General features: G+C 47.0%; 2 protein-coding genes across 4 annotated transcripts in view; one reads left to right on the top strand and one right to left on the bottom strand.

Moving 5' to 3' along the window:
* MRPS18A (mitochondrial ribosomal protein S18A) overlaps positions 1–14,964 on the top strand; it is a 124,682-nt gene extending 109,718 nt beyond the window's left edge. For both annotated transcript variants that reach the window (XM_074989748.1, XM_074989749.1), the window contains 7 exons: positions 1,006–1,186; positions 1,868–2,095; positions 4,178–4,307; positions 8,307–8,521; positions 9,205–9,313; positions 9,592–9,717; positions 14,550–14,964. In XM_074989748.1, coding sequence (XP_074845849.1) covers positions 1,006–1,186; positions 1,868–2,095; positions 4,178–4,307; positions 8,307–8,521; positions 9,205–9,313; positions 9,592–9,717; positions 14,550–14,751 — 1,191 coding nt within the window. In that variant the 3' untranslated portion in view covers positions 14,752–14,964. The remainder of the gene's footprint in view (positions 1–1,005; positions 1,187–1,867; positions 2,096–4,177; positions 4,308–8,306; positions 8,522–9,204; positions 9,314–9,591; positions 9,718–14,549) is intronic.
* A 3,744-nt stretch (positions 14,965–18,708) lies between these two features.
* On the bottom strand, positions 18,709–23,022 carry MAD2L1BP (MAD2L1 binding protein). 2 transcript variants are annotated; one of them, XM_074988553.1, is made up of 3 exons: positions 22,684–23,022; positions 22,281–22,573; positions 18,709–20,963 (listed from the first exon to the last, which is right to left on the bottom strand). In XM_074988553.1, the coding sequence occupies exons 1-3, from the start codon at positions 22,688–22,690 to the stop codon at positions 20,430–20,432; spliced, it is 834 nt and encodes a 277-aa protein (XP_074844654.1). In that variant the 5' UTR covers positions 22,691–23,022; the 3' UTR covers positions 18,709–20,429. The 2 variants fall into 2 exon arrangements, with proteins under 2 accessions (XP_074844654.1, XP_074844653.1); XM_074988552.1 differs by having other exon boundaries at positions 22,660–23,021.
* Between the last annotated feature and the right edge of the window lie 959 nt (positions 23,023–23,981).

The raw sequence follows: 23,981 nt of genomic DNA, 5'->3' as shown, positions 1-23,981 counted from the left end.
GTTTGACACAGTGAGACAATGTACTGGCTACCCATCCCTATAGACTTGAGTTCTAGTCAAATAGGTCACAAAATAACTGAATTTTTTCTGGGTCTGAGTCTAAGGGAAGTTTATCAAAATCTCCACAGGGTCCCAGACAGTTACTGCTGAACGTCCTATGTCTAGAACAGCAGGGGCTGTTAGTGGAGACTGAGATGCACGGAATGGTAGAGCTGTCTGTATGGGTTTAAGTGTAGCAAGGGTTGCAGGTCATGATTGAGTGTGGTGGGGCGAGGGGAGCCTAGAGCTAGGATAGCAGGGACTGCAGGGCAGGGGTAAGGAACACTGGCAGAGCTGTGTGTGGGGAGCTCACAGTTGAGATAGCAGGTCACAATGAGGATCACTAGCAGAGCTATTATGGGAAAGTGCAGACTATGCCTACCACTAAGCCTTTAATTTACTAGCAGTAGGTAGATCAGGCAACTAGGGATTGAGCAATGGAAACTTTCCCACCAGTTCCACTCCAATCCTGGGCCTTTCCATACAGAAGCCCCTCCCATCCCCTTTCCTCCAAGGAGTTCAAAGCCCTTTACTGTCACTACCAAACTCTCAAACCCAATCTGCATTAGGTCAATAGGATTACCCCACTGGGTAGACAGGGAGATTGAGACACAGAGAAGGGAAGTGATTTGACCAAGGCCGCACAACAAGGGAGAGGCAGAACCAGGAATAGAACCTAGGATTTCTGTCCCTAGTTCCTGGTTCTAACCAACCACAAACAACACCTATTTTCACCATGTACCTTATCCAGAAATCCTGTGTGGCATGTGGCTGCCTGGACATTGCCCTTTGGACCCCAGGTAATGTTAAAGAAAGTAGGGCTGCCTCTCTAAGGCCATGAACAGGCAGGAGACTTTATCCTCGAATTCCCTGTTAAAATGTGTCCTCCAGCGGGTGATGGTCAGTGAGCACACCCTCTGTGAACCAGGCCTGTGATGAAGCAGTGTGGGAACTTTCCCTTTGCAGGACCTGCATCAGCGCCTGGACCAGGCCCGCTACACACCACCACTGGAAGGAGCTGCATTCCAGTATGGTTTCAATTCCACCTACTTGCAGAGAGTTGTTGCCTATTGGAGGAACAAGTTTGACTGGCGGAAGCAGCTGGAAATCGTAAACCAATATCCACATTACAAAACGACCATAGAAGGTGCGTCTCAGCTGCCCTTGAATGCTCCTTGTGTTTCCAACATAGAGCACCCACATACTGCTCCCCTAGCAGCTCTGGTGCTTCTAACAAGTTCCCACTATTTCCTTGGTCTAGCTGCCCCATGGTCCTGTCCCCTCACTCATGAAACACTCTTCTTTACTGTCCCTAGCACTCCTGCCATGGAGACCTCACATTTTTCTGCAATCTCTCACTTTGCTGCTTCTCATCTGCTCTCCTTTGGGGGGAGTATGATTCAGACAAGGTTTCTGTGGAACCCAACTCTATACAACTTGTTCCATGAGAGCTCAGCATTGCACTGAGATATAGTAAAGCAGGCATCCAAGGAGGTATCCAAGGCATCCATGATCTGCTAGGATCACCACCTCATGGACATCAGATTCAAGAGGACAAATTTAGGACACCTTGCCCAACACATGTAGTGCTGGGGTCTGGGCCTCTCTCACACTGGCATTATCCCTCATCCACAAGGAGCAAACAAAACCCCAAAAAGTGCAGGGTATCCCCCTCGCAGCTCTAGCTAGACAGCTTCCTCTTTCTGCTGTGGGTCCCTCTGGTTCTACTGTGAACACTGGCTGGGACTTTGCCTTTCTCCTTTAGGGTCCAGACCAGGACTGGAGAAGTAACTGAAGCATTAACTTGTTTCTGTTGGGTTTATGGCAGGGATTGAAGTCCATTTTGTCCATGTGAAGCCTTCTCGAATCCCCGGCAACCAGGCAGCCAGGCCTTTGTTGATGGTGCATGGCTGGCCTGGCTCCTTCTATGAGTTCTATAAGATCATCCCACTGCTCACTGACCCAGCTGGGCATGGCCTGAATGAGGATATAGTGTTTGAGGTCATCTGCCCATCCATCCCAGGCTATGGCTTCTCCGAGGCACCTCACCAACAAGGTGAGTAATGGGCAGGAGAGAGTTAATTAGAATCCAAGGGCTTTCTGGGATAGCATCTGGAAGGCATTCTTGGAACTATGGTTTGATTTTCGAGCACTAGTAGCTGGATTCTCTGCCTGTTCTTCTAATAAAACAAATTTCGTAGTGGATTGATGGTCTTGGAGACTGATAACTACAGAATAAGTGTAGCAGAGGCAAGACAATGGCAGACTTTTCTCCAGCGGGCATCCACTGATCTCCAGGTAACACACTTTAGTATGAGAGGGAAATTCATGCTCAGAAACTGGTCATTCATTGGCATCTCTGCTGTGCTGGAGAGGCCATTTATGATGGTGCCTGTGTTGTTCAAATGTGTTCAGTAGAAGCTAGACTCAGGACTTACAGCTAAGGTTACACAGGCCACTAAATTTCCTGAAAGTAAACAGCTTTGTGCCACAATCTTGGGAGCCAAGTAACTATTACCCTGGTAAAAGGCTCCTTATCTCATTTTCTATAGACATCTCTTTCCCCCCTCACATTCCCTCCCCAAGACAACCATTTACACCAGTCTTGGGCTGAAGGGGAGTTGATATCCCATAGACAATAAGCTCCATAGTCCATTTACCTGAGACCCCCACCAGTCACAAAGTCTGGAACAAAATAGGAACCAGGATCCTAGAGGTGAAAGACTCTGTATACTATTTTGTGACCTCCCCTGACCCCTACACGAATCAGCAAACTATCTTCTGTGCCAGCTCTTTCTGATGTATTTGGCACAATAGGCTAAAATCCTGTAGATGGAGGTGACATAGACCTAACCAATCTCTTCCCCCAAAGGAATAGGGATGCAAGAGAACATGGAGCAGCATGAGATGGGAGGTCATTAGAGCCAGGACACTTCATGGATGGGGTGGGGGAGGTTCCAGTGGTTATTGGAGACAAGGGAGAGTTCTAGGAACCTTCTCTAGAAATCTGTTAGAGGCCCATGGCTTGTCCTGGGAGAAGCTGCTGGTAAACAAAGGAGGTAACAGGAGCAGAGAATAGAAAGTGGAAGAAAGGGAAATAAGAAGGGTGGAGCAGGAAACTGCAGAGCTTTAATGGGAGGAGCAGGGATGTGAACTTGACACTGGAGAGTGGGAGCCAGTGGAGAGATTTGAGGTGGAAGGTGCCTATATGAGGTAAAGGTTAGTCTGGATGAACTAAGGCAGAAGTGAAAAGGGGAGGAGAGTCTGTGTTGTGTTGTAACTGGGAAAGCACCCTGCAACCCTTAGGCTATGTCTAGACTACAGAGATTTGTCAGCAGAAGTTTATGTTAGAAGATCTTGCAACAAAACTTCTGTCAACAGATTGCGTCCAGACCACAGGGCAGATTGAAAGAGTGATCTGCTATGGCAACAGAGAGCAGCCAGACTGCTGGTCTGCCTGATTGGCAAAATGGCTGCCGAGAACCACAGCAGGCAGGGTTGCGCAGCATCCCAGAGGCCTTTTTCTGTCAACAGAAGGACCCTGAAACGCCCAGACCTGCATTTTGTCAACAGATCTCTGTCAACAGTGGCATTCTTGCTCGTGGTGAGCGGGGTATGGCTGTCAGCTAACGTCCTGCATTCTGTTGACTTACTATTGACAGAACACGCTTGGTAATCTGGATGCTCCTTGAATCTAGACAGAGCCTCACAGTGCTTCTTAACAACGCAAGAGACCTAGCCTAATAAGGGCAAAGGCAACTGGTATCTGCTTCTTTGTAGGCTCCTGGTACCTTCAGTGCTTATCTTCCATGGGACACTGAAATGATTACAGAGCACTGGTTTGCTGGCCTTTGAACCCCAGAGTGAGCTTGCTGCTGTGGGATAACGTGTCAGCTCTACCTGCCGGATAGAAGTCAGTCTTGATAGTTGGGAAATACCTAGGGGGTGAGGTCACAAAGCTCTAGGCCTAGATATGGAGGTAATTAGAAGCCTCCTGATCCCCAGGTCTTCCTTCAGCGTGACCCAAAGGATAGTGTCTGGAAACAACCAGCAAAATACTGACATGCATCCCCTTTTGGTATCAGTGATTCCCGGCTAGGAACAAAGAAGTGTTTGACAGGCTTCTCCTTATGCACAGGTTTTAACGCGCTGGCTGCTGCTCGGATTTTTCACAAGCTGATGCAGAGACTGGGTTTCCAGGAGTTCTACGTACAGGGGGGAGATTGGGGCTCTCAGATCACCACAAACATGGCCCAGATGCTGCCAAAGTGAGTGGCAAAGGGGGTCTGGAGGGGGATAGTTGTCTGGTCTGGTTCCCATGACGCTCCCAGCCTGACACCCTGCATTGTTACCAACTTTTGTAGTTTTATCACAAGTCTTGTGCTACTCAGAATCTTGCTCCACAGCTCCTAGAGTCATGTGACTATATGTGAATCTCATCATTCATTTGAAATAATAAAAGAACATGTCTAGTTCTTGTTGTTGGAGAGAGAAGCTGAAAAACATTGTTCCTAAGGGCCCCAAAATCAAAAGCAAATGGAAAAAAAACCCATACTGCATTGCATTTAAAAAAAATCATTTGTAGGGCCTGATTGTGGGACATTTAGGGCTGGCACTATACAGAACAGTGATGACCAGCGTGTGACTGCTGACCAGACTCCTCTGTAACACAAAGGTGCAGTGCGTGCAGGCTGCACGTCCCCAGGAAACAGCTGGGCTACTCAAAGTGGGCTGGAACATTTAGATTCCAGGAGTTGTCACCTTTGCAAACTGCACGCTCGGACTAAAGATTCGGATGCTTGCCATTGTCTCTAGTATACAGAGAAAAACTTCAGCCCTTGGACTCCTGACAAGTTATCTGTACAACCGTTGTTTAATCAGCCCTGTCCCAGGGAAATGTTATCAAAATATAGCTAATGAGCTGTCTCCAGAGGATTCTGAAACTATTTATCTTGAGTTTCTTGTAATGTTGTTAGGCAGTGGTTTGGATTCTAGAGCAAGTGGCAAAGGTACAGTCCCTTAAGGCATTCTAAACTTTCCTTAGATAGGGATGAAACATGTTTCTTGATCTAACACAAAGATCCAATTAGTAGAGAGATCCTAGAATGTAAACTGACCCAAGAACAAGCACCATAATTGGAGCCTGTGAAGCTGAATGAGAATTGGTCCCTGTCCCCTTTGCATTTGTAGAATTGTAGCTCCTCCCAGTCATTTGGAGTCAGTGGTCTTTCCTCGGATTTGTCCATACTTTCTCCTATGTATGTCACTTGGACTCTCTCCATAAAGTTAATGTATCTTTTTTTAAAAAAAAAAAAAAAAAAAAAAAGGCATAGAGCTGTGTTTTTAAAATATCCATTAATGTTGGGTATCTCAGTTTTGTATACCTCAAATTCAGCACCCAAAATTAGTGGCCATTTAAAAATAAAAACATTTGACACAGTGAGTGTCCAAGCTGAATATAAGACTCCCGCTCTGGCTTCACCACTGATCAATATGGCAACCATGATGATGCAAAGCAGTACGGGCATCAATGCATTGCTAACTCCCATTGTGTTTATTCTGGATCTGAGAGTAGAGTACAAATTATTTTTGTGGGTGTCCTGGCCCTGTCTATCCCCTCTTTTCCATTCTGGATTTGTGCATTGGATTATTCCCTTTTAGCATATCCCCAACTTCTTTGCATTCGTCTTTATTCATTCCTATTTCTTAAATCTCAGCCCATTTCTCAAGCTTGTTCTATTTCATTCATATTTCAATGTTCTCTAAAGTATCTGTGATCACTCCCAGCTTTGAATAAGCTGAACGTGAACTGTACCTCTCCATTCCACCTTCCCAGGGATCTCTAAGTCTCACCTGGTGAGCACTCTTCCCAATCCAAAAAAGGGGAGATAATGGTGAGATTAACATTTGTTTTGGGGAACCTTTGAAAGGCTGAATGGTATCATGAGATATAAATTCCTTCCCTGTAGATTTAGAACATTTGGATGGAGGAGAAACATGCACCTGCTCTTAGAAGATGGAATTAAATGTTTGAGTTATTGTAAAGCATGTACTCTGTGTAAGCCTCCTAGTTGAAAAGAACGTAAGTCAAGATGGGGAAGACTCTAAAGGTGATCATGATAGCCCAGATGTTCAAAAATATTGAGGCTTCTAACTCTCATTGTTTCCAGTGGGAGTCAGGAACCTAAACATCTTTGAGGATCTGGGTCCATATAGAATGAGAGCTGTGAGCAAGCATCCAGGGCAGGCAGTCTGAGAGCCTTATGAAGTAAACCACAGGCTTCTCAGCATGCTCACAATAAAGCCCTCATGCCATAAGGTTCAAAAATGAAGCTCTGAGGGGAAAACCCCAAATCACAGGGATGACTCTCTCATGCCAGGTCAAATAGGCTACATCTACACTAGAGAGTTTTGTAGACAACAGAAACAGTCAACAAAAAAGGCGTGTAGGTGCTCTGGAGGGCCATTTTGTAGAGAGAGAGGATTAAGAGATCATAATTCAAAATGATCTGGATAAATTGGAGAAATTGTCTGAGGTAAACAGGATAAAGCTTAATAAGGACAAATGCAAAGTGCTCCACTTGGGAAGGAACAATCAGTTTCACATGTACAGAATGGGGAGAGACTGTCTAGGAATGACTACAGCAGAAAGGGATCTAGGGGTTATAGTGGACCACAAGTTAAATATGAGTCAACAGTGTGATGCTGTTGTAAAAAAAGCAAACATGATTCTGGGATGCATTAACAGGTGTGTAGTGAACAAGACATGAGAAGTCATTCTTCCGCTCTACTCTGCAATGGTTAGGCCTCCGCTGGAGTATTGTGTCCAGTTCTGGGCACTGCAGTTCAAGAAAGACGTGGAGAAATTAGAGAGAGTCCAGAAAAGAGCAACAAAAATGATTAAAGGTCTAGAGAATGTGACCTATGAAGAAAGGCTGAAAGAATTGGGCTTGTTTAGTTTGGAAAAGAGAAGATTGAGTGGGGACATGATAGCAGTTTTCAGGTATCTAAAAGGGCATCATAAGGAGGAGGGAGAAAACTTGTTCTTCTTGGCCTTTGAGGATAGAACAAGAGGCAATGGACATAAACTGCAGCAAGGGAGGTTTAGGTTGGACATGAGGGAAAAGTTCCTAACTGTCAGGATGATCAAACGGTGGAATAAATTGCCAAAGGAGGTTGTGGAATCTGCATCACTGAAGATATTTAAGAACAGGGTAGATAAATGTCTATCAGGGATGATTTAGACAGTACTTGGTCCTGCCATTGGGGTAGGGGGCTGGACTCGATGGCCTCTCGAGGTCCCTTCCAGTACTAGTGTTCTATGATTCTATGATCCGTCAGCAGAAGTTTTGTCTAAACATGTCTTCTGACAGTAACTTCTGTAGACAGATGCTTCTAATGCAGATGTAGCCATAGAAGTCTATGACTGCTGTAGTTCTTTTGTCTACTCCCGACATAGTGTAGCTGATACACACCCTAGCACAGCTATCTCTAGTCTACTGGCTACATGTCTTCACATAAGGAAATAGTGAATACATGTGCCTAAAGAGCTAAGTATGGTTAGGGGCCTTTTTCCCTCTAATCAGTCCCCACCCTAACCACTCAGCCAATCCCATGGCAAGGGCTACCAAGCTGCCACTACTCAGTACTGGCAAGTACCAGCACAAAAAAAATAAATAAATAAAAAGCACTGCCTCTGATCATTCCCATCCAGGTGCAGAATAATTTTATGTGCACTGATGGATAAGCAAGTGTGTCCCACCAACAGAAGTGCAAAACCTAGCTGTGGGCACTCTAATAAGCAGCAGGGTAGCATTTGAATCTCTCCTGAGCAGCTACACAAGCATACAGATTACAGGCAACACTGATCAGGAGCAGTGTTCCTTGTCATCTGAGTGCTTGGGCAGCCGTCGAGCTGATCAGCAGAGTGCCCACAGTCAGCAGCATGTTTTTTCTATTGGTGGTGTACATACCCACATGCCTTGGTGCACATAACAAAATGTATTCTGCCCATGGATGGGAAAAAATAGAAAGACCCTCTGGCTACCTGGTTAAAAAATAGTTGAAAGAGACATTTTTTTCCAGACATACCAACAGGCCTAGTGCAGTGTTGCTTAATTAATTTTTAATGTATTTAATTTAAGTAAGTGTTGCTGTCCTCACACAGCTCTGTATCTCAGAGGAGCCCACAGACAGCATCCCTTTTGTTTTGTTATTAATCTATTAATTCTGCTCCTTATTCTGTTCTTCAATACCATTGATTGCAGGTCTGTGAAAGGGCTTCATCTGAATTTCGTCTTCATCTCATCAGGAGGTTTGGGGAGGCTGATGTCTTTACTGCTGGGAGCTTATGTGCCATGGCTAGTAGGTCTCACCAGGGAAGACTCCCGCCGCTTATTCCCATACTTTGAGAAGAATGTGTATGAGCTTTTGCGAGAGACGGGGTATTTGCACATCCAGGCCACCAAGCCAGATACAGCAGGTAGAACACAGTCTCCACATGGCCGTGGAGTTCATATTATAGATACCTGGGGTCCATAAGATATCTATCCCATCTGAACAAAGGCCTAAAAAGTTTGAGGCACAATGGGGACTGAGTAAAGGGCTGGGAAACAATAACCAGAATTCTAGTCAGGTTCTAACAATGATTTATTACAAATAGCTTTCCACAAGTAACTTTATCTCCCTCTCACTGTTTCATCAACTGTAAAACATTTACCTATCTCATGAGGCAAACAGATAATATGCTTTGTAAATGTTACATTTATTATGTTTTGGTTCACAAAGCATGGGTAAGCACAAAATAGTGGGTGCACAACATTCTCACCCTTCCACCTTCAGAAACACACCCAGGACCTGTTTACTTGTTTCATCCACACCAATTGAGAATCCTATTCCCACTTCCTGCCTCCTCTAAAGTAAAGTTCCTTTGGACACTTTCTCATCATTCCATTACTGCCACCATGATGACTGTCCTAGTTCTTAGTTTCTGTCTACATTAAAAAAGTAGAGGACAGGGTCTTCTGTTAACTGGGCTCTGCTAGGACTAAACTGTCCCAATTAGAACAGCACAAAGTCTCTACTTGAGCCCTATGTGAGACTTTGAGTGGCAGAAACCCAATCCCTTGTGAACCTGAGAACTGTTTGGTTCCTTTCCTGAATTAGGCTGTGGATTGAATGACTCCCCAGTGGGACTTGCTGCATACATTCTGGAAAAGTTCTCTACCTGGACTGATAGATCATTCCGGGACATGGAAGATGGAGGTCTGGAGAGGTATGAAATAGTAACATGCCAATGAATGGGTGAGAGGGAGAAATGCAGCTAAAGAGAGCCTGCTAACAGTGGTAAGGAGGTGAGACAATCCACCACTAATGTAAGTAGGAGGGAAGGGAACATACATACACAAGGCAATTTGCTCATTTTAGAATTGTAATGGATTGGCTGCAGCACCACTGCACCAATATTGAGTGCTTTACAGCTTAGTTGTGTACTTTTCTGGGCTCGTACATGACAATGGGACAGTGATGCTTCTCTGGCCTATTCCTCAACAGGAAATTCTCTCTGGATGACCTTTTGACCAATGTGATGATTTACTGGGTGACTTCATCCATTGTGCCCTCAATGCGTTTCTACAAGGAGAATATTTCCAAGAACCTCAATACTGCTCCTGATGCCAGGTAAAGGAGGGATGGGGTGAGATGCAGCCTAAGCACCATTGCAAACATCTAGGTGCTTGTATGGTTCCATCATGGTAGTAGCTGAGTTCTTCCCACACATTTCAAATACAAATCAATGTAAATTCTTGTTTTGGTACTATTGCTAGCACAATGGGTGCCTTCTTTCTCCACCCTGCACCCCCAAATCTATAGGAGAAATAGCTTGATTATTTTTGGGGTGTAGAGGTGAGTGATGCCACACTGTTTCCTGAAGGAATTTGAGGTCACAGCAATAAATTTTGTGCATGATATTTTCAGAACAGAAGCCCTGGTCACTTAACTTTCCGGTTTAGTGTAAGTTTAGTCTGAGGCTAGCTCCTACAAGAGTTCTGTCTGCTATGCTCATAAGTTTCTCCCCCACTTTTGGTCAATAGTTTCACTACATGAGTAAGGAAGGAATCACTTTTAGTCAGAATACAGCTAGGAGCTGTGGATATAAGAGAGACAACATAGAAGAATTTAGAGAAGATACTGCAAAGAGAGTGGGAGCCTGTAGGATAGGTAATAGTGTTAATGTGTTTAAGTAAAACGTGGATGACTATCTGGAACTTGGTTCACTGAACAGGGATTAGCTTCTGTTAGTAAAAAGCTGATTGCCACAGACAAGCCTAAGCAAGACACACTTTGAGCCTTCTTTCCCCCTCCCCCAGTTCAGACTGGCTATCATTCATTTCAAGCATTATAAGGAAACTGAGAACATTGTCCTTTGGGATAGAATTGGTTGTTTTGGATTTGTACAGGGGGCATATGTACAACAGCATGAGGGACTTTAAAATCTAGTCACTTATTGAGAAGATATGGATCAACTGCATGGGAGGGTTAGGACTCTTGTACACACAGTTTTTGTAGAAAGGTTAAGGTGTTAAACTGGTCTAGGTAGGAGCACCCAGAACTGTTTTAGAAGCTGTCTCTAGTTGTTTCTAGTCCAACCCTGCTATATACCTCTTCAGTGGAAGCATTTCAGAGTCTGAATAGCACATACCACTTCCCCAACTGTGACAAGTCCCTTGTTGGTCCCCTTAGGGTTTCTGCGCTTTCTGGCGGTTTTTTGTGTGCCTCAAGGACTCACGGTGGACCTTTTACTGCCTTGGGGCTTCCCAAAGGCAAGGGCCTCCATTTACCAAGCCCGTCTCATCATGGGCAAGTCCCAAGTGCGGGGAAAAAAAAAAACCCTTCAGCAGGTCTGTGGGTTACTGTTGTCCTTCTAGTAGGACAACTTTCCAGGGGAAGGGTGGGGGGATCCTGGAGGGCACCCTATAGTAGCTGATATGACACAAGTAATTCAAAGGGTACAGGCTGCTCCAGAATACTTGTCAGTCATTGATTTGGCTAATTGCTTTTTTGCCATTCTGTTGCACCCAGATTCACAGGACAGATTTGCATTTACTATAAATAGGCAACAATGAACATTCCAACATTTGCCTCAAGGCTTCCATAATAGTCCAGCCACAAGCTTGTAAACATGTTATGGATATGCTAGACTGTCTCAGACCTCAAGATTGGCCCTTTGTTCTTTCGTATGTACATGACATCTTAATTTTGGGGAACCTGAGACATGGGTGTAAGAGTTAACTGAGACTGTTTTGGCCCTGATTCAAGTGATTGGTTTTAAGGTTAGCCTAGAAAAAGCCCAGCTCAAGTGACTTATCTTGGCATTGTTATAGGAAAGGAAGGGAGGCAGGTAGACCAAGGGGAAGTCAGAGCTCTGCTAGAAATGCCAGCTCTTACCAGTCAACATTCCCTGCTGGGAGGGTTTAACTTTCTCAAACCTCACATTTGCAAATCTACTGAAATTACATCGCCCATGTGGGAACTGATACAGAAAAAGGTACAGTGGGAGTGGGGCTTGGAGCAGGATGAAGCTTTGAGAGTGTTTAAACCAAAAACCTTAATAGCTCTGGCTCTGCGATCCCCAGATGACTCCCAGCCCTTTTGTGATCAGACTAGCAGGTAATAGCCAGGTGTTAGCTGCTACTCTACTACAAAAGAATGAGGAAAGCAGGGTGGTGCTGGCAGCCTACAAATCCAGGAAATTACAGGAACCGGAGATCAATTTTGACCAGTGCCATAGCTAGCTAATTTTGCGCGTGAGGCAAGAATATTAAATTGGGCCCCTCATGTTTTCAGAGTAATTATTTCATCGAAAAAGGGAAAATACATTAATAAGAAGAAGTAGTCCTGTGGCACCTTATAGACTAACAGATATTTTGGAGCATAAGCTTTTGTGGGCAAAGACCCGCTTCATCAGATGATGATGATGATAATAATAGCAACAACACACTGCTTATACTGGCTGGAGTTAGAGCAGGAGCCTAGGGGTGCCTGACTCTGAGGGAGGAGGAGGTCATTGTCCTTGATAAGCATTCTGAAAATCTGGCAACCTCACGTGGCCTGGCCTTCCACACAGCTGCCGGGGATCCCCAGGGAGGCAAAACACTGCCCAAAGCTGCCTGGTGCAGCCACAGCTGGGAGCGTCCGTGCATCTTGTGGGTAGCCTCGTTTAAGTGGCTACTGGCCTGTTCCTCCCCAGGGGGTACGGGAAAGGCAGTAAATGCATCCAGCCTGGCTGCTAGTGGGCCAGGAGCCCTCCAGGTCTGCTCTCTTACACCCACACTGGACATGGGAGGGCAGGGGTAGCCCAGGCAGAATCCAGGGCGAGGGAGTTGTGTTTGATTCCTCCAGGCTTGCTGGTGGGGAGGGCTGTGTGGTGGACCTGCCATGCCTGTCTCTCCCAGCTCAGTGGGGCCTGTGCCCCTAGCACAACAGGCAAGGAGCAGCCACTTTAATGAGCCTACCCACGAGGCACATAGAGGCTCCCAGCTGCGGGTGCCCTTTGGCTGTGCTGGGCAGCTCTGGGCAGTGTTTCGCCACCCTAGGGATCCCCAGCAGCCATGTGGGAGGCCAGGCCACTCTAGGGTTTCCAGATTGTCGGAAGGCTTGTGTGGGACAGTGCTCTCCCTCAGAGCCGTGCTCCCACAGACCTCCAACTCTAACCTCTTCCCCTCCACTAGAATCAGGCACCCCCAGTTCCACGCTCTAACCCCAATCCCTCTCCCCTTCCCCAGAGCCAGGCACCCACAGCCCCCAGCTCTAATCCTAACACCCCCTTCTCTCCCCAACAACCAGGCACCCAAAGCCCCATGCTCTAACCCCAGCCCCCTTCCCTCCAGACCCCTCCACCCCACAGAGCCAGGCACCCCCAGCCCTCTGATTTGACCCTCTCTCCCTTTCCTCCCTCAGCGCCAGGCACCCCCAGCCCTCTGCTCTAACCTCCGCCTCTTCCATGCCCATCCCCCAGAGGCAGGCACCCCCAACTCCTGCCACCTCTCTGCTCTTCTGATTTGCCAATCTTGATAACAATTTTTTTTATTTGTCAACCTTGATAACAATTTTGGGGCCTCTGTGCTTTATATATTGGCTATGTCTACACTAGCCAAAAACTTCGAAATGGCCATGCAAATGGCCATTTCAAAGTTTACTAATGAAGCGCTGAAATACATATTCAGCGCTTCATTAGCATGCGGGAGGCCGCGGCACTTCGAAATTGACGCAGCTCGCTGCCGCGTGGCTCGTCCAGACAGGGCTCTTTTTCGAAAGGACCCCACCTACTTCGAAGTCCCCTTATTCCCATCTGCTCATAGGAATAAGGGGGCTTCGAAGTAGGCGGGGTCCTTTCGAAAAGGAGCCCCGTCTGGACGAGCCGCATGGCAGCGAGCCGCGTCAATTTCGAAGTGCCGCGGCTGCCCGCATGCTAATGAAGCGCTGAATATGTATTTCAGCGCTTCATTAGTAAACTTCGAAATGGCCATTTGCATGGCCATTTTGAAGTTTTTGGCTAGAGTAGACATAGCCATTGAGTCTGTTCTGGTGTGGCTATGATCTGAAGAGGTGGGTGTGTCCCATGAAAGCTCATCCCCTCATAAATTATTTTGTTAGTCTTTAAAGTGCTACTGGATTGCTTTTTTGTTCTCACAGTCGTTAGCCTTTTTTTGACCCACATGTTTAACCTTTGCCAATGCACCTTCAACTCTGAATCTTGGAAGGCCAAGTAGAGTTCATAAAAAGTCACAGACACACACCTCATGAAATACTCGTTGCAGATCCCTGGCTTTTGATCTCTTGTGAAGCTCCTGGGCAACCCTAAACCCCATCCACACAATCCACAGCAAATGAGGATACTTGCTGCACAAAAGGAAAATTAAAGACTCTCCAGTGTGCAACTGTGATCATCCCAAACAGCCTATGGAACATACAACTTAGTGTCCAATTCACAGATGTGAAGGACGCATCACAATAACACACTCTGCTACTTTTTATCTGAATGTAGATTTAGAGTTGTTGCTCTACAGCAGCCATACAAAGTAGTGTTAAGTCAGCCATTTTCCCAAAGTGATCTATATTGAAATATGTTAAACTGCAATGTTAAACTATTGTTCCTGGCACAGAGATATTGCCAAGAACCAGATAACTATTCTGCTGACACTAGGTAGTATGCAAATTGGCTGAACTGTTGCAACAGACTGTGTACAGATTTTCAGTAACCTTGAACAACCAATGCAGTCTGCATTGAAAAGGAAATAAGGGTGCTCCAGAGACCATGACAGAAAACTCCAAATTTGCTTGTAACACACTAAGGTATACATGCTACTCGGGAGTGAGTATATTTCCAGGACAGATTGCATTGATTATCTGACATTTTACTGATAATAGAAACAAATGCTTTAAATAACCCCTTCCTCCACAAAGAACATGCACTGATTGAAAAAGCTGCTAACAGATTTTTATTTTTTAAGGGTTGGAGTATATGTCCCCACTGGCCTTGCTGCTTTCCCCCAGGAGCTTGCACATACCCCACGCTCCTGGGCAAAGAAGTTATTCAAGAACATAGTCATCTACTCCTACATGCCACGAGGAGGGCATTTTGCTGCCTTTGAGGAACCAGAGCTCCTGGCACAGGATATTAGGAAGCTTGTCAGAAAGGTGGAACATCTGTGAATCATTACAAGAGGGAACCACGCACAGATAAATGAAAGCACATTGCTACACCACCAGCCTGAGGTAATAACTGCCTTTGTGCTAACACTTTATAAAATCAAATATCCATTTGCTTTGAAGCTACAGCCATCCTCTTAAAGAAAAATAAAACCCACAGATGAAGGTTAAATCAATTATTAGAGCTTTTAATTAAAAACAAATTAAATTCGCACTGAAAGGTAGGAATATTTGTCCTGTTTCATTCTACAAGCATTTTAGATGGCAAACTCCTGCTGTATGTGAACTTTGGACGTTACAGAACAGACAGTTGCTGTTTAATATGGGATAACATTGCACTGCACTTTAGATTTTTAAGGAAAAGCAGCCATCTATTTGAGAAAAGGCAGCCGGTTTCACAGAAAAGCCCACTCAAGTTGTCTTCATCTCTAGGATGACTTGATCTGGGTTCAGTGGCTTAAGTAGAAGTGACAGTTTCACTCTTCCTCTGTAGGCTAATGTTCCAGAAGGAGGGTCTTAGACACACATGATCATATGGCAAACAGTTCCACAAAGGTCTGCAAGCACAGTATGTTAGAATACACCATTCAACGGCAAGATCTGTGTAGCCCTGCACAAGAAAACAGCTTTCCAACGTGGCTTACAGTAATTGTGCCTCACTAAAGGTCAATGCATTTGTTATATATCTCAGCACTCATCTCTGTCTTTCTATGTCAGCTAGGACACTCATTCAGCATATGGAAGACAGTTTCAATTGCTTCTTCTGACTGCTATGAAGAACAGGCAGAGGAGGTACTGAAGGCAGAGTTCTTACATGGTAGTGGTCTGCAAACTTTTCAGGGTCATACATTCGCTCCCCCGTGTCAGGGTCATGGCTGTTGGGGAAGCAGGTGAAGGAGGCCAAAGGGCAGGGGAAGTTTGAGACCACAGTTGGGAGTGGAGCTGCAGCCAGGGGTAGAATACTGAGCCAGAGCTAGGTCTTGGTCTGGAGGTAGGGCCAGAGCATAGCTAGGAAAGGAACTGGGTTTGGAGCACTTCCTACTCACTTCTGGTGGGGACTGACCCAGGCCCAGGCATGCCCCACTAGGGAGGGGCACCCCAGTCAAACAGGATGGGGCAGGTCTATCCCTTAAGCTGAAGGGTATGAGGAAAGCCACCTCCCTAGCTCTGACATTTTTGTGGAGTCAGGGATGTTTCCAGAACACCTACTGAGTCAGGGTCCACAGCTGAGAGAGGCACCAGTCACCAGAACACATACCCAGCAGCAGAAACTTAGCTGCCTCAGAGACCTTTAACAGCAGACATTTAGATGTCTTCAGGTAAATAGATGCTGAGCAGAGACTGATGATCTCAGAAGTGCCTAAAATGTTGGATTTAGGCACCTAACTCTTTGGTCGCATCTACACGTGCACGCTACTTCGAAGTAGCGGAGCCAACTTCGAAATAGCGCCCGTCACGGCTACACGTGTTGGGCGCTATTTCAAAGTTGAAATCGATGCAAGGCGGCGAGATTTCGAAGTCGCTAACCCCATGAGGAGATGGGAATAGCGCCCTACTTCGAAGTTGAATGTCGAAGTAGGGCACGTGTAGCCGATCCGCGTCCCGCAACATCGAAATAGCGGGGTCCGCCATGGCGGCCATCAGCTGAGGGGTTGAGAGACGCTCTCTCTCCAGCCCCTGCGGGGCTCTATGGTCACCATGTGCAGCAGCCCTTAGCCCAGGGCTTCTGGCTGCTGCTGCGGCAGCTGGGGATCCATGCTGCATGCACAGGGTCTGCAACCAGTTGTCGGCTCTGTGGATCTTGTGTTGTTTAGTGCAACTGTGTCTGGGAGGGGCCCTTTAAGGGAGCGGCTTGCTGTTGAGTCCGCCCTGTGACCCTGTCTGCAGCTGTGCCTGGCACCCTTATTTCGATGTGTGCTACTTTGGCGTGTAGACGTTCCCTCGCAGCGTTTGTTTCGATGTGGTGCTGCCCAACGTCGAAGTTGAACGTCGACGTTGCCAGCCCTAGAGGACGTGTAGACGTTATTCATCGAAATAGCTTATTTCGATGTAGCGTACACGTGTAGACGTAGCCTTTGAGTAGATTTGGGCCTAAATGACCTTGCCACTGAGAGTTCAGAGACTGAGACATTTGTACAGCTTCAGGAAATACCCAAAAAATGGTAACAAGAACTTATTTGGTTGCACTGCAGTAGTATCAGAGCTGTTAAAACAGTTAAATCATTTTAAATCAGGGCCTGCTGCCTGGACTGCCAGAGCTGTAGGTCCTGCTGCCCTGCCTGTGAGGTCCCAGCACCTGGCCCTTTGGCCCCTCTGGATCTAGGCTACTCTGGCTCAGCTGATTGCTGCTGCAGTGCACTAGCAAGGGACAATAATGGGTAAGCCTCACTGCTTACTGGTTAACATCCCTAAATAGGGGCTTCGTCGACACTAGCACCACCCTTTCAAAAGGGGGATGCTAATGAGACATCCGGCTATGCTAATGAGGTGCTGCAATGAATATGCAGCATCTCATTAGCTTAACGGCAGCCACAGCACTTCAAAAGTGCTGCTTTTGATCACGCACATGTTGTCTACAAGGGGTCCTTTTTGAAAGCACCCTGCAGACATTGAAATCCCCTACTAATCCTAGGAATAAGGGGATTTTGACATCTGCGGGGTCCTTTCAAAAAGGACCCCGTGTAGACAAGCCACGCATGATTGAATATGGCACTTTCAAAGCGCTGCAGCTGACATTATGCTAATGAGGCACTGCATATTCATTGCACAGCCTCATTAGCATCCCCCTTTCGAAAGGGAGGTACTAGTGTAGACACGGTCAAGATGTCTACTAAATAGCCTGCTACTGGCTTTAGAACTAGCTCCAAAGTGCTTTGGATTTGATATGGTTCACTTTCATGCTGTACTAGAAATTTGGGTTTCCATTTCTTACCCCTCTGTTACTGCAGGGTAGGTGTGATCCTTTCAAGTCTCAGCATAAGTCATCAAGAAACAGGAGAGTTTTGCTGCTGAACAAGATCACGGACATGGGAAGGACATTTCAGAGGTCTTCAAGTCCAGGTCCTTGTACTCAAAGCAGGCCTAAGTACAATCTAGACCAGGGGGCAGCAACCCCCAGCACATGTGCCAAGAGTGGCACGTGAGCTAATTTTAATCAGCCCCATCCCTCCTCTCCCATGCAGCCAGGAGCTTGCTCAAAGGCATGATGCCTGTGGATTAACAAAAGACTAGCTCATGCTACCACCCACCACCTACGTAGTAAAGCTCCACATCTTGGTTTATTAAAAGGGTGACTTCAAAAAGTATCACTGGCACTTGGATGTACATAGGTCAAATTTCAGCACTTGGCCTCAGAAAGGTTGTTGACCCCTGATCTTGACTAACCTTGACTGCTGTTTGTCCAAGCTGCCCTTAAATCTCCAAAGATGGTGATGCCACAGTTTCCATAGACAATTTATTACAGTGCTTAATTATTGTGACAGGAAGTTTTTCCTAGTGTTTAATGGAAGTTGCCTTTGCTGCAATTTATGCCCAGTGCACCTTGTCCTATCTTCAGAGGTTAAGGAAAACAATTCTTCTCTCTACTCCTTGTAACAACCTTTTATGCACTTGAAAACTTACCAAGTCCCCTCTTACTCTTCTACAAACTTAACAAATTCCCTCCCTTTTCTAGAGCTTTAATTTTGGTTGGTCTTCTCTGGCCTCCCTCCAATTTGTCCACATCTTTCCTGAAGGGTGGCAAACAGAACTGAACACACTATTCCTGTAGAAGCCTGATCAGCACCCAGTAGAGCAGAAGAATTACTTCTTGGCCGTTTCTACACATGCCACTTTTTCCAAAAGTGGCATGCTAATAAATGGCCCAAAAATGCTAATGGGCCACGGATGTAAATTTCTGGCACATTATTAGCATAGTCACATGATTTGAAGTCCAGAAGAAGCTTCCTGAAACTTTTTGGAAAGAAGGGGCTTCCAGAAGGATTTCCTTCCAGGAGATCAACCAGAGGCCATGCCTCTACATGCTGTTTTGAGGTATGGAGGAGCTTCTTCCAGACTCCAAATCACGTGACTGTATGCTAATAAGATGCTAGAAATTTACATCCATGCCTCATTAGCATTTTGGGCCATTTATTAGCACGCCACTTTTGAAAAAAGTGACATGTAGAAATGGTCCTTGTGTTTTGCTTACAATGCTCTCACTAATACATAAGAGAATGTTTGCTTTTTTGGCAAGTTTTATGCTATTACTCAGTTTGTGATCCATTATGAGCCCCACATCCCTTTCCACAGTATTGCTTCATAGGGTGTCATTTTACCTTTCTGTGCGTGTGAAACTTATGTAAAGTACTCCAAAGGAAAAAAAAAATTCAGTCTTTAATTTCATCCTCTTTACTGCAGACCATTTCTCCAGATCCTTCACAGCACTTGCAAGACAGCCCAGTTTGGTATCATCTACAAACTTAAATGTGCTTCCCATCATTATCTAAATTACTGATGAGGACCACAAATAGAACTAGACTCAGAAGTGATCAGTATAGGACCCTCACTGATATTCCCTGCCACGATGACAATGAACCACTAATAACTATTCTTTGGGAACAATTTTCCCTCCTAGTTTTGCACCCATGATAGTTGATCCCTCTGGGATTTAATTTCCTTTGTTTAATATCATAAAAGACCATATCAAAAGCCTTAACAACATCAAGACAAGACATTTACCACTTCTCCCTCATCAAGAAGGCTTGATGCCCTGTCAAAGACAGATATTAAGTTGGTTTGACACTTTATTCTTGACAAAGCCATGCTATTGCTTATCAATTTATCTTGCAGATATCTGCATACCAAATTGCTGAATTATTTGTTCCATTATTTTTCTGGGACTAAAGTTAAGCTTGATAGCCTGTAGTGGCATGGGGTATCCTTTTTCCATTTTTTATAGATGAGCATTATAATTTGCCCTTTTCCAGTCCTCTGGAATTTCACCACTCTTCACTGACTCTAGTTAATGCTCCTTGCTGCAAGGTCACATTACCAACTTTAGGGCACTTCAGTGCTCCTACTTCCTGTTTCTCAGGACCAAGATTTTTGGAGAGAAGGAAGAGAGGAAAAGGCCCTTGTTGAAAGTGAAACCCCTGTGTGTGTAAACTAGAGCTATAAACAGTCTTAAATAGGGTCTCAGATCTGTGCAGTTTGAGATTATGTAAACAGCCTCAGCCACTTGTAGAAATGAAACAAATCTTTATATTGTTTCACTGATAGTTGGAAACATCAAGACACACAAGAGTCCTCTTCCCCCTCTGTGCAAGAGGCACTGCTCAGACATCGTTTCTCCCCCCCAGCATAGGAAATAAGCCTGGGAAAAAGACCTCTCCCTAATTTAGAGGTCTCCCTTCCTGAGCACTCTCCCTCTGTAAGTGATGTGATGTAAGTAAACTTTTTTAAGCTAACTCCCAAGCCCTCCCACCAGTTTTCATGGTATTATCAGATTGTAAAGGAGAGGAGAGCCTAAGGGACTCAGTAAAATCTGCTATACAGGTTTTGCCATTCCCATATTAAGCACCTATTATGCAGGTCTCAATTCATCCATGAACATTGCACACAGCTGATAAAAGCCATTTTGTATCAACTAAAGTAGCACCAGATGATTAAAAATGTCCCATTAAAATGCTGAAAAGCAAGAGTCATTCATGGAAGCCCTTAACTGTCACTGGTGCTTGGAACCATATGTAGTTGTCCCAAGCAGAGGTCACTCCCTGCTGAGTAGATGGATTTGTATGGCTGTTTCCACCACAGGACAAGTTGACAGTCAGCTTCCTCCCTCGGATGGGCACTTTATAGTTGAGCTTGGGTCGGAACCAGTCAGTTCCACAGTCACGGTGCCCCTGGATCATGACAGTGGTGCCCATGAGAGGAACAGCCTGCAGCTCACTGAAGACATCTGCAAGGAAGAGCGAATGGAAAAGTTTACGAACACAGGATGGTGTTTGCAGGCTCTCCTCAGCATTGCCCACAGAGATGCCCTCCAAGTTGATCTCATAGAGCTCCTTAGGGCTCATGGCATTTCCTCCGAGCAGAATAAGGACCCGGGGAACCAGCGTCAGATTGAACATGGTCTCTAAGTGCCGGAACACTCCCTCCAACTCCATTAGCACTTGCTGACACTTCCTGCTGCTCCTTAGGTCTGTAGAACGTGGCTTCTTAATTGCATCTCCATCCTGCAAAGAAAAAATTAGTAGATTCTAAAATATTAGGCTAGTGGTGGTGCATTTAACCCCTTGAACAAGCAGACCTAACAAGGAGAGAACAGAGAGGAGGGGGAAAAAAGCCTAAATAAAATTAAGAAAGAAATAAGGAATCCTGTTTCCTGGATTTACAAGCAGTAGAAATAATATGTAATACGATGGATAGAATGCAGCTGGAGACTTGAGACCTTTCAGAAATTGTAATAGCTTGATGTCACAGTTCAGTCAACATTCAGCCCCACTTTTGGGGCAGGGCAGGGGAACGGGGCTCTGTGGATTTTCTTAGGAGGCTGATGGTCTCTGCCACCTCAAGTACTTTTAATACAGAGCTTGGAGGACAGCAGAAGCAAAGTTGTTTTTTCCTTACCAAATGCCTTCTCTTTAGGCTATTGCATCCCCTTGAACCACATTAAATATAATGCAGTCAATGCTTAAGACAACCTATGTGCATGTAACCTGAAATACAGAAGAATGTTTTGACAGAAGCAGCAAATCAAAACAGCTAGTAGATGACACCCAATTCTTGGGGAAGGCTGATTAGCCTTGGGAGACTGTGCCACCTCATTCAGTGAGAAAGATGATGAGTCTGCTGGTCTTTATTCAAAATTTTCTTGCATGTCAAACACTCCATACAGGTCTGAGAGAAAAGTTATCTATGTCCTGTGCTGCTAACCTATGTCTTTTGAGACAACTCAATCAATCTCCTTACTACATGTAGTTTTCTATTGCCAAGAACCTATTTCAGTTACATGGACACCCTAGCAAACCTCTAGGTCTATCCTAGTTGTGCAAAGTTGTGGGGCAGGGGAGTGGGGAGGGTTAGTTATTTCATATCCCAACTCTCACTGGTTTCTAAAGACCAGTCCAGCCAAGATTCTGCAGCCAGTCACTCCTGTTCTTCAATCAATCAGACAGCTGACTATTTTGACCTGTAGCTGCTCTCTCCTGAGCCAGGGCATGAGAGCATCCTACCTCTGGTGGGAGCAGGAGGATTTCCCTCCTGGCAGTGCAGAGGCTATTCTTTACAGAACATGCAAAGAACTACTTCAGCTCTCTCCAGCAGGGGACAAAGTCACTCCAGGGCAGGGAATAGCAGCAGAGATATCAGAAGGCAAAGAAGCCCAATGAGCTGCTAGGCAGGAAGAGGAATTAAGCAGATTTCCTTGGATGGGGAGGGGACAGCCAGCAGCAGCTCAGGATAACAACCTCTGACACCACACAGCACGGCAGGCAGCGACACGGATCCAAGGCCAAGCGTGAGGCGGGCGATGGGAGCTGAGCCAGACTTACCTGCGGCTGGCGAGGTAGCGCCCGCCTGTAGAAGTAGGCGAGCTGCTCATAGGGCAGGGGCAGCTGGTGCCGCTGGTGCAGCACGTGCTTGAGGAGCTCGCAGGCGAAGTGGCAGCAGCCCTGCCGCGTCACGGGGCCGGGGAACACCACCGACACCGAACGACAGCCCGGGGCGCTGACGGCCGGGACCTGCTGGGAGAGAAGCGCCGCCGCCGCCGCGCCGCCGCCCAGTCCCGGGGCGGGGTCCGGGCTCACCACGGGGGCCTCCAGGGGCCCTGCGTGGAGCAGGTCAGCTGCAGGGAGAGAGGAGAAGATCAGTCAGCACCGGCTACACCACACACAGCCTGAGGAGGTGAGCCCAGAACCTCCCCCACCTCACCTGCCCGCTCCTGCCTGCCCAGACCTGCCATCGTCGGCCGTCGACTCGGCCGCCTACTCCCGGCCCCGATTTGAAAGGCCGCCGTGGGGCATCATGGGACATTTAGCTCCATTCTGTTTCCGGTTCGACAGACCTGACCCCGCCGGAGCCATCTTTGATTAGGGCACAGAACTGTTCAAACGCCCCCTCCCCAGCAATAAGCCCTGATGTGCGCTGTGCTCCTCCCCTGCCGCGCCCAGGCACAGCGGAGCTGCTGGGCCTCAGGCAGTGCTGGGGACAGTGCCGGGGTGGGGTCTGCGGACGGTGCACTGGGCACAGCACCCCAAAGGCAGAACTTCCTCTCACGGCTGCCCAGCCCCGGAGGCTCCTGGCCTGTGGCCTCGGCCCGTCCCATCGGCGCACGCCTTCAGGTGGCCAACGTCGTACCGGCACCGACCTCAACGGCCCCGCCCCCTCTCACTTCGTTCCGCTCCCTCAGTGGCTCCGCCCCCAGCCTCATCTTAACTGGGCTGGGGCAGGAGATTGGGAGAGGCCAGGGCTCTACAGGGGTCCGACTCCTCAGGCAGGCGGGTCTCCGGCGAGGACAGGTGCTTGGGGTGCGGGAGACAGTGAGGGCTGGGGGTGAAGAGATTAGGGTGCAGGAGGGGCCTACAGGCTGGAGAGTCGGGTTGGGGGATTCAGAATACAGCAGCGGGCTGCGAGTTGGTGCAGGAGGGGATGAAGGCTCGGGGTGGGCCCAGGGATGAGGGGTTTGGGAAAAGGCTTAGGGTGCAGGAGCGGTACAGGCTCTGGCCTGGAGGGGTAGGCTTTTGGGTGGGGCCAGTGATGAGTTTTGGGGGCCAAGGGGGGCTCTGTGGTGGGGGGCTTCAGTGTTGGGGTTGGGGCTCAAGCTTATTTGGAGTTGCTCTCAGGTCAGCAGAAAGCTGTCTGCCTGTCCCGAGGCACTGGCTGCACCCCAAAACCACCAGCAGATCCAGCTCCTGAGCAGGAGGCTCTATGCTACAGCATGCCATGTGCTTTGCTCTTGCCTGCAAGCACCACCATGACCTCCACCCCACAAACACACAGTGCCAAGTCAGTGTTCAGGGTGGTAGGATTAGCACACAAAGCCCCATGCCTTCCCTCTGCCTAGAAGCTGGACCTGCTGCCTATTTCTGGGGCATAGTACAGTCCACCAGGACAGGTGTGGAATAGCTTACCTTGGCTCTGCAGCATCAAAGACCAGACTTTAAATGGCTCAGTCAGTGATGCTGACCAGAGCCACCAAGGACTCTTTTCAACCTCATGTTCCTGTTGAAAAACACACGTGGTCACCCTAGTCC

The sequence above is a fragment of the Carettochelys insculpta genome, chromosome 3, assembly GCF_033958435.1.
Source record: "Carettochelys insculpta isolate YL-2023 chromosome 3, ASM3395843v1, whole genome shotgun sequence".
In the NCBI taxonomy this organism is placed as follows: domain Eukaryota; kingdom Metazoa; phylum Chordata; order Testudines; family Carettochelyidae; genus Carettochelys; species Carettochelys insculpta.
This window is presented reverse-complemented; position numbering and strand designations above follow the sequence as displayed.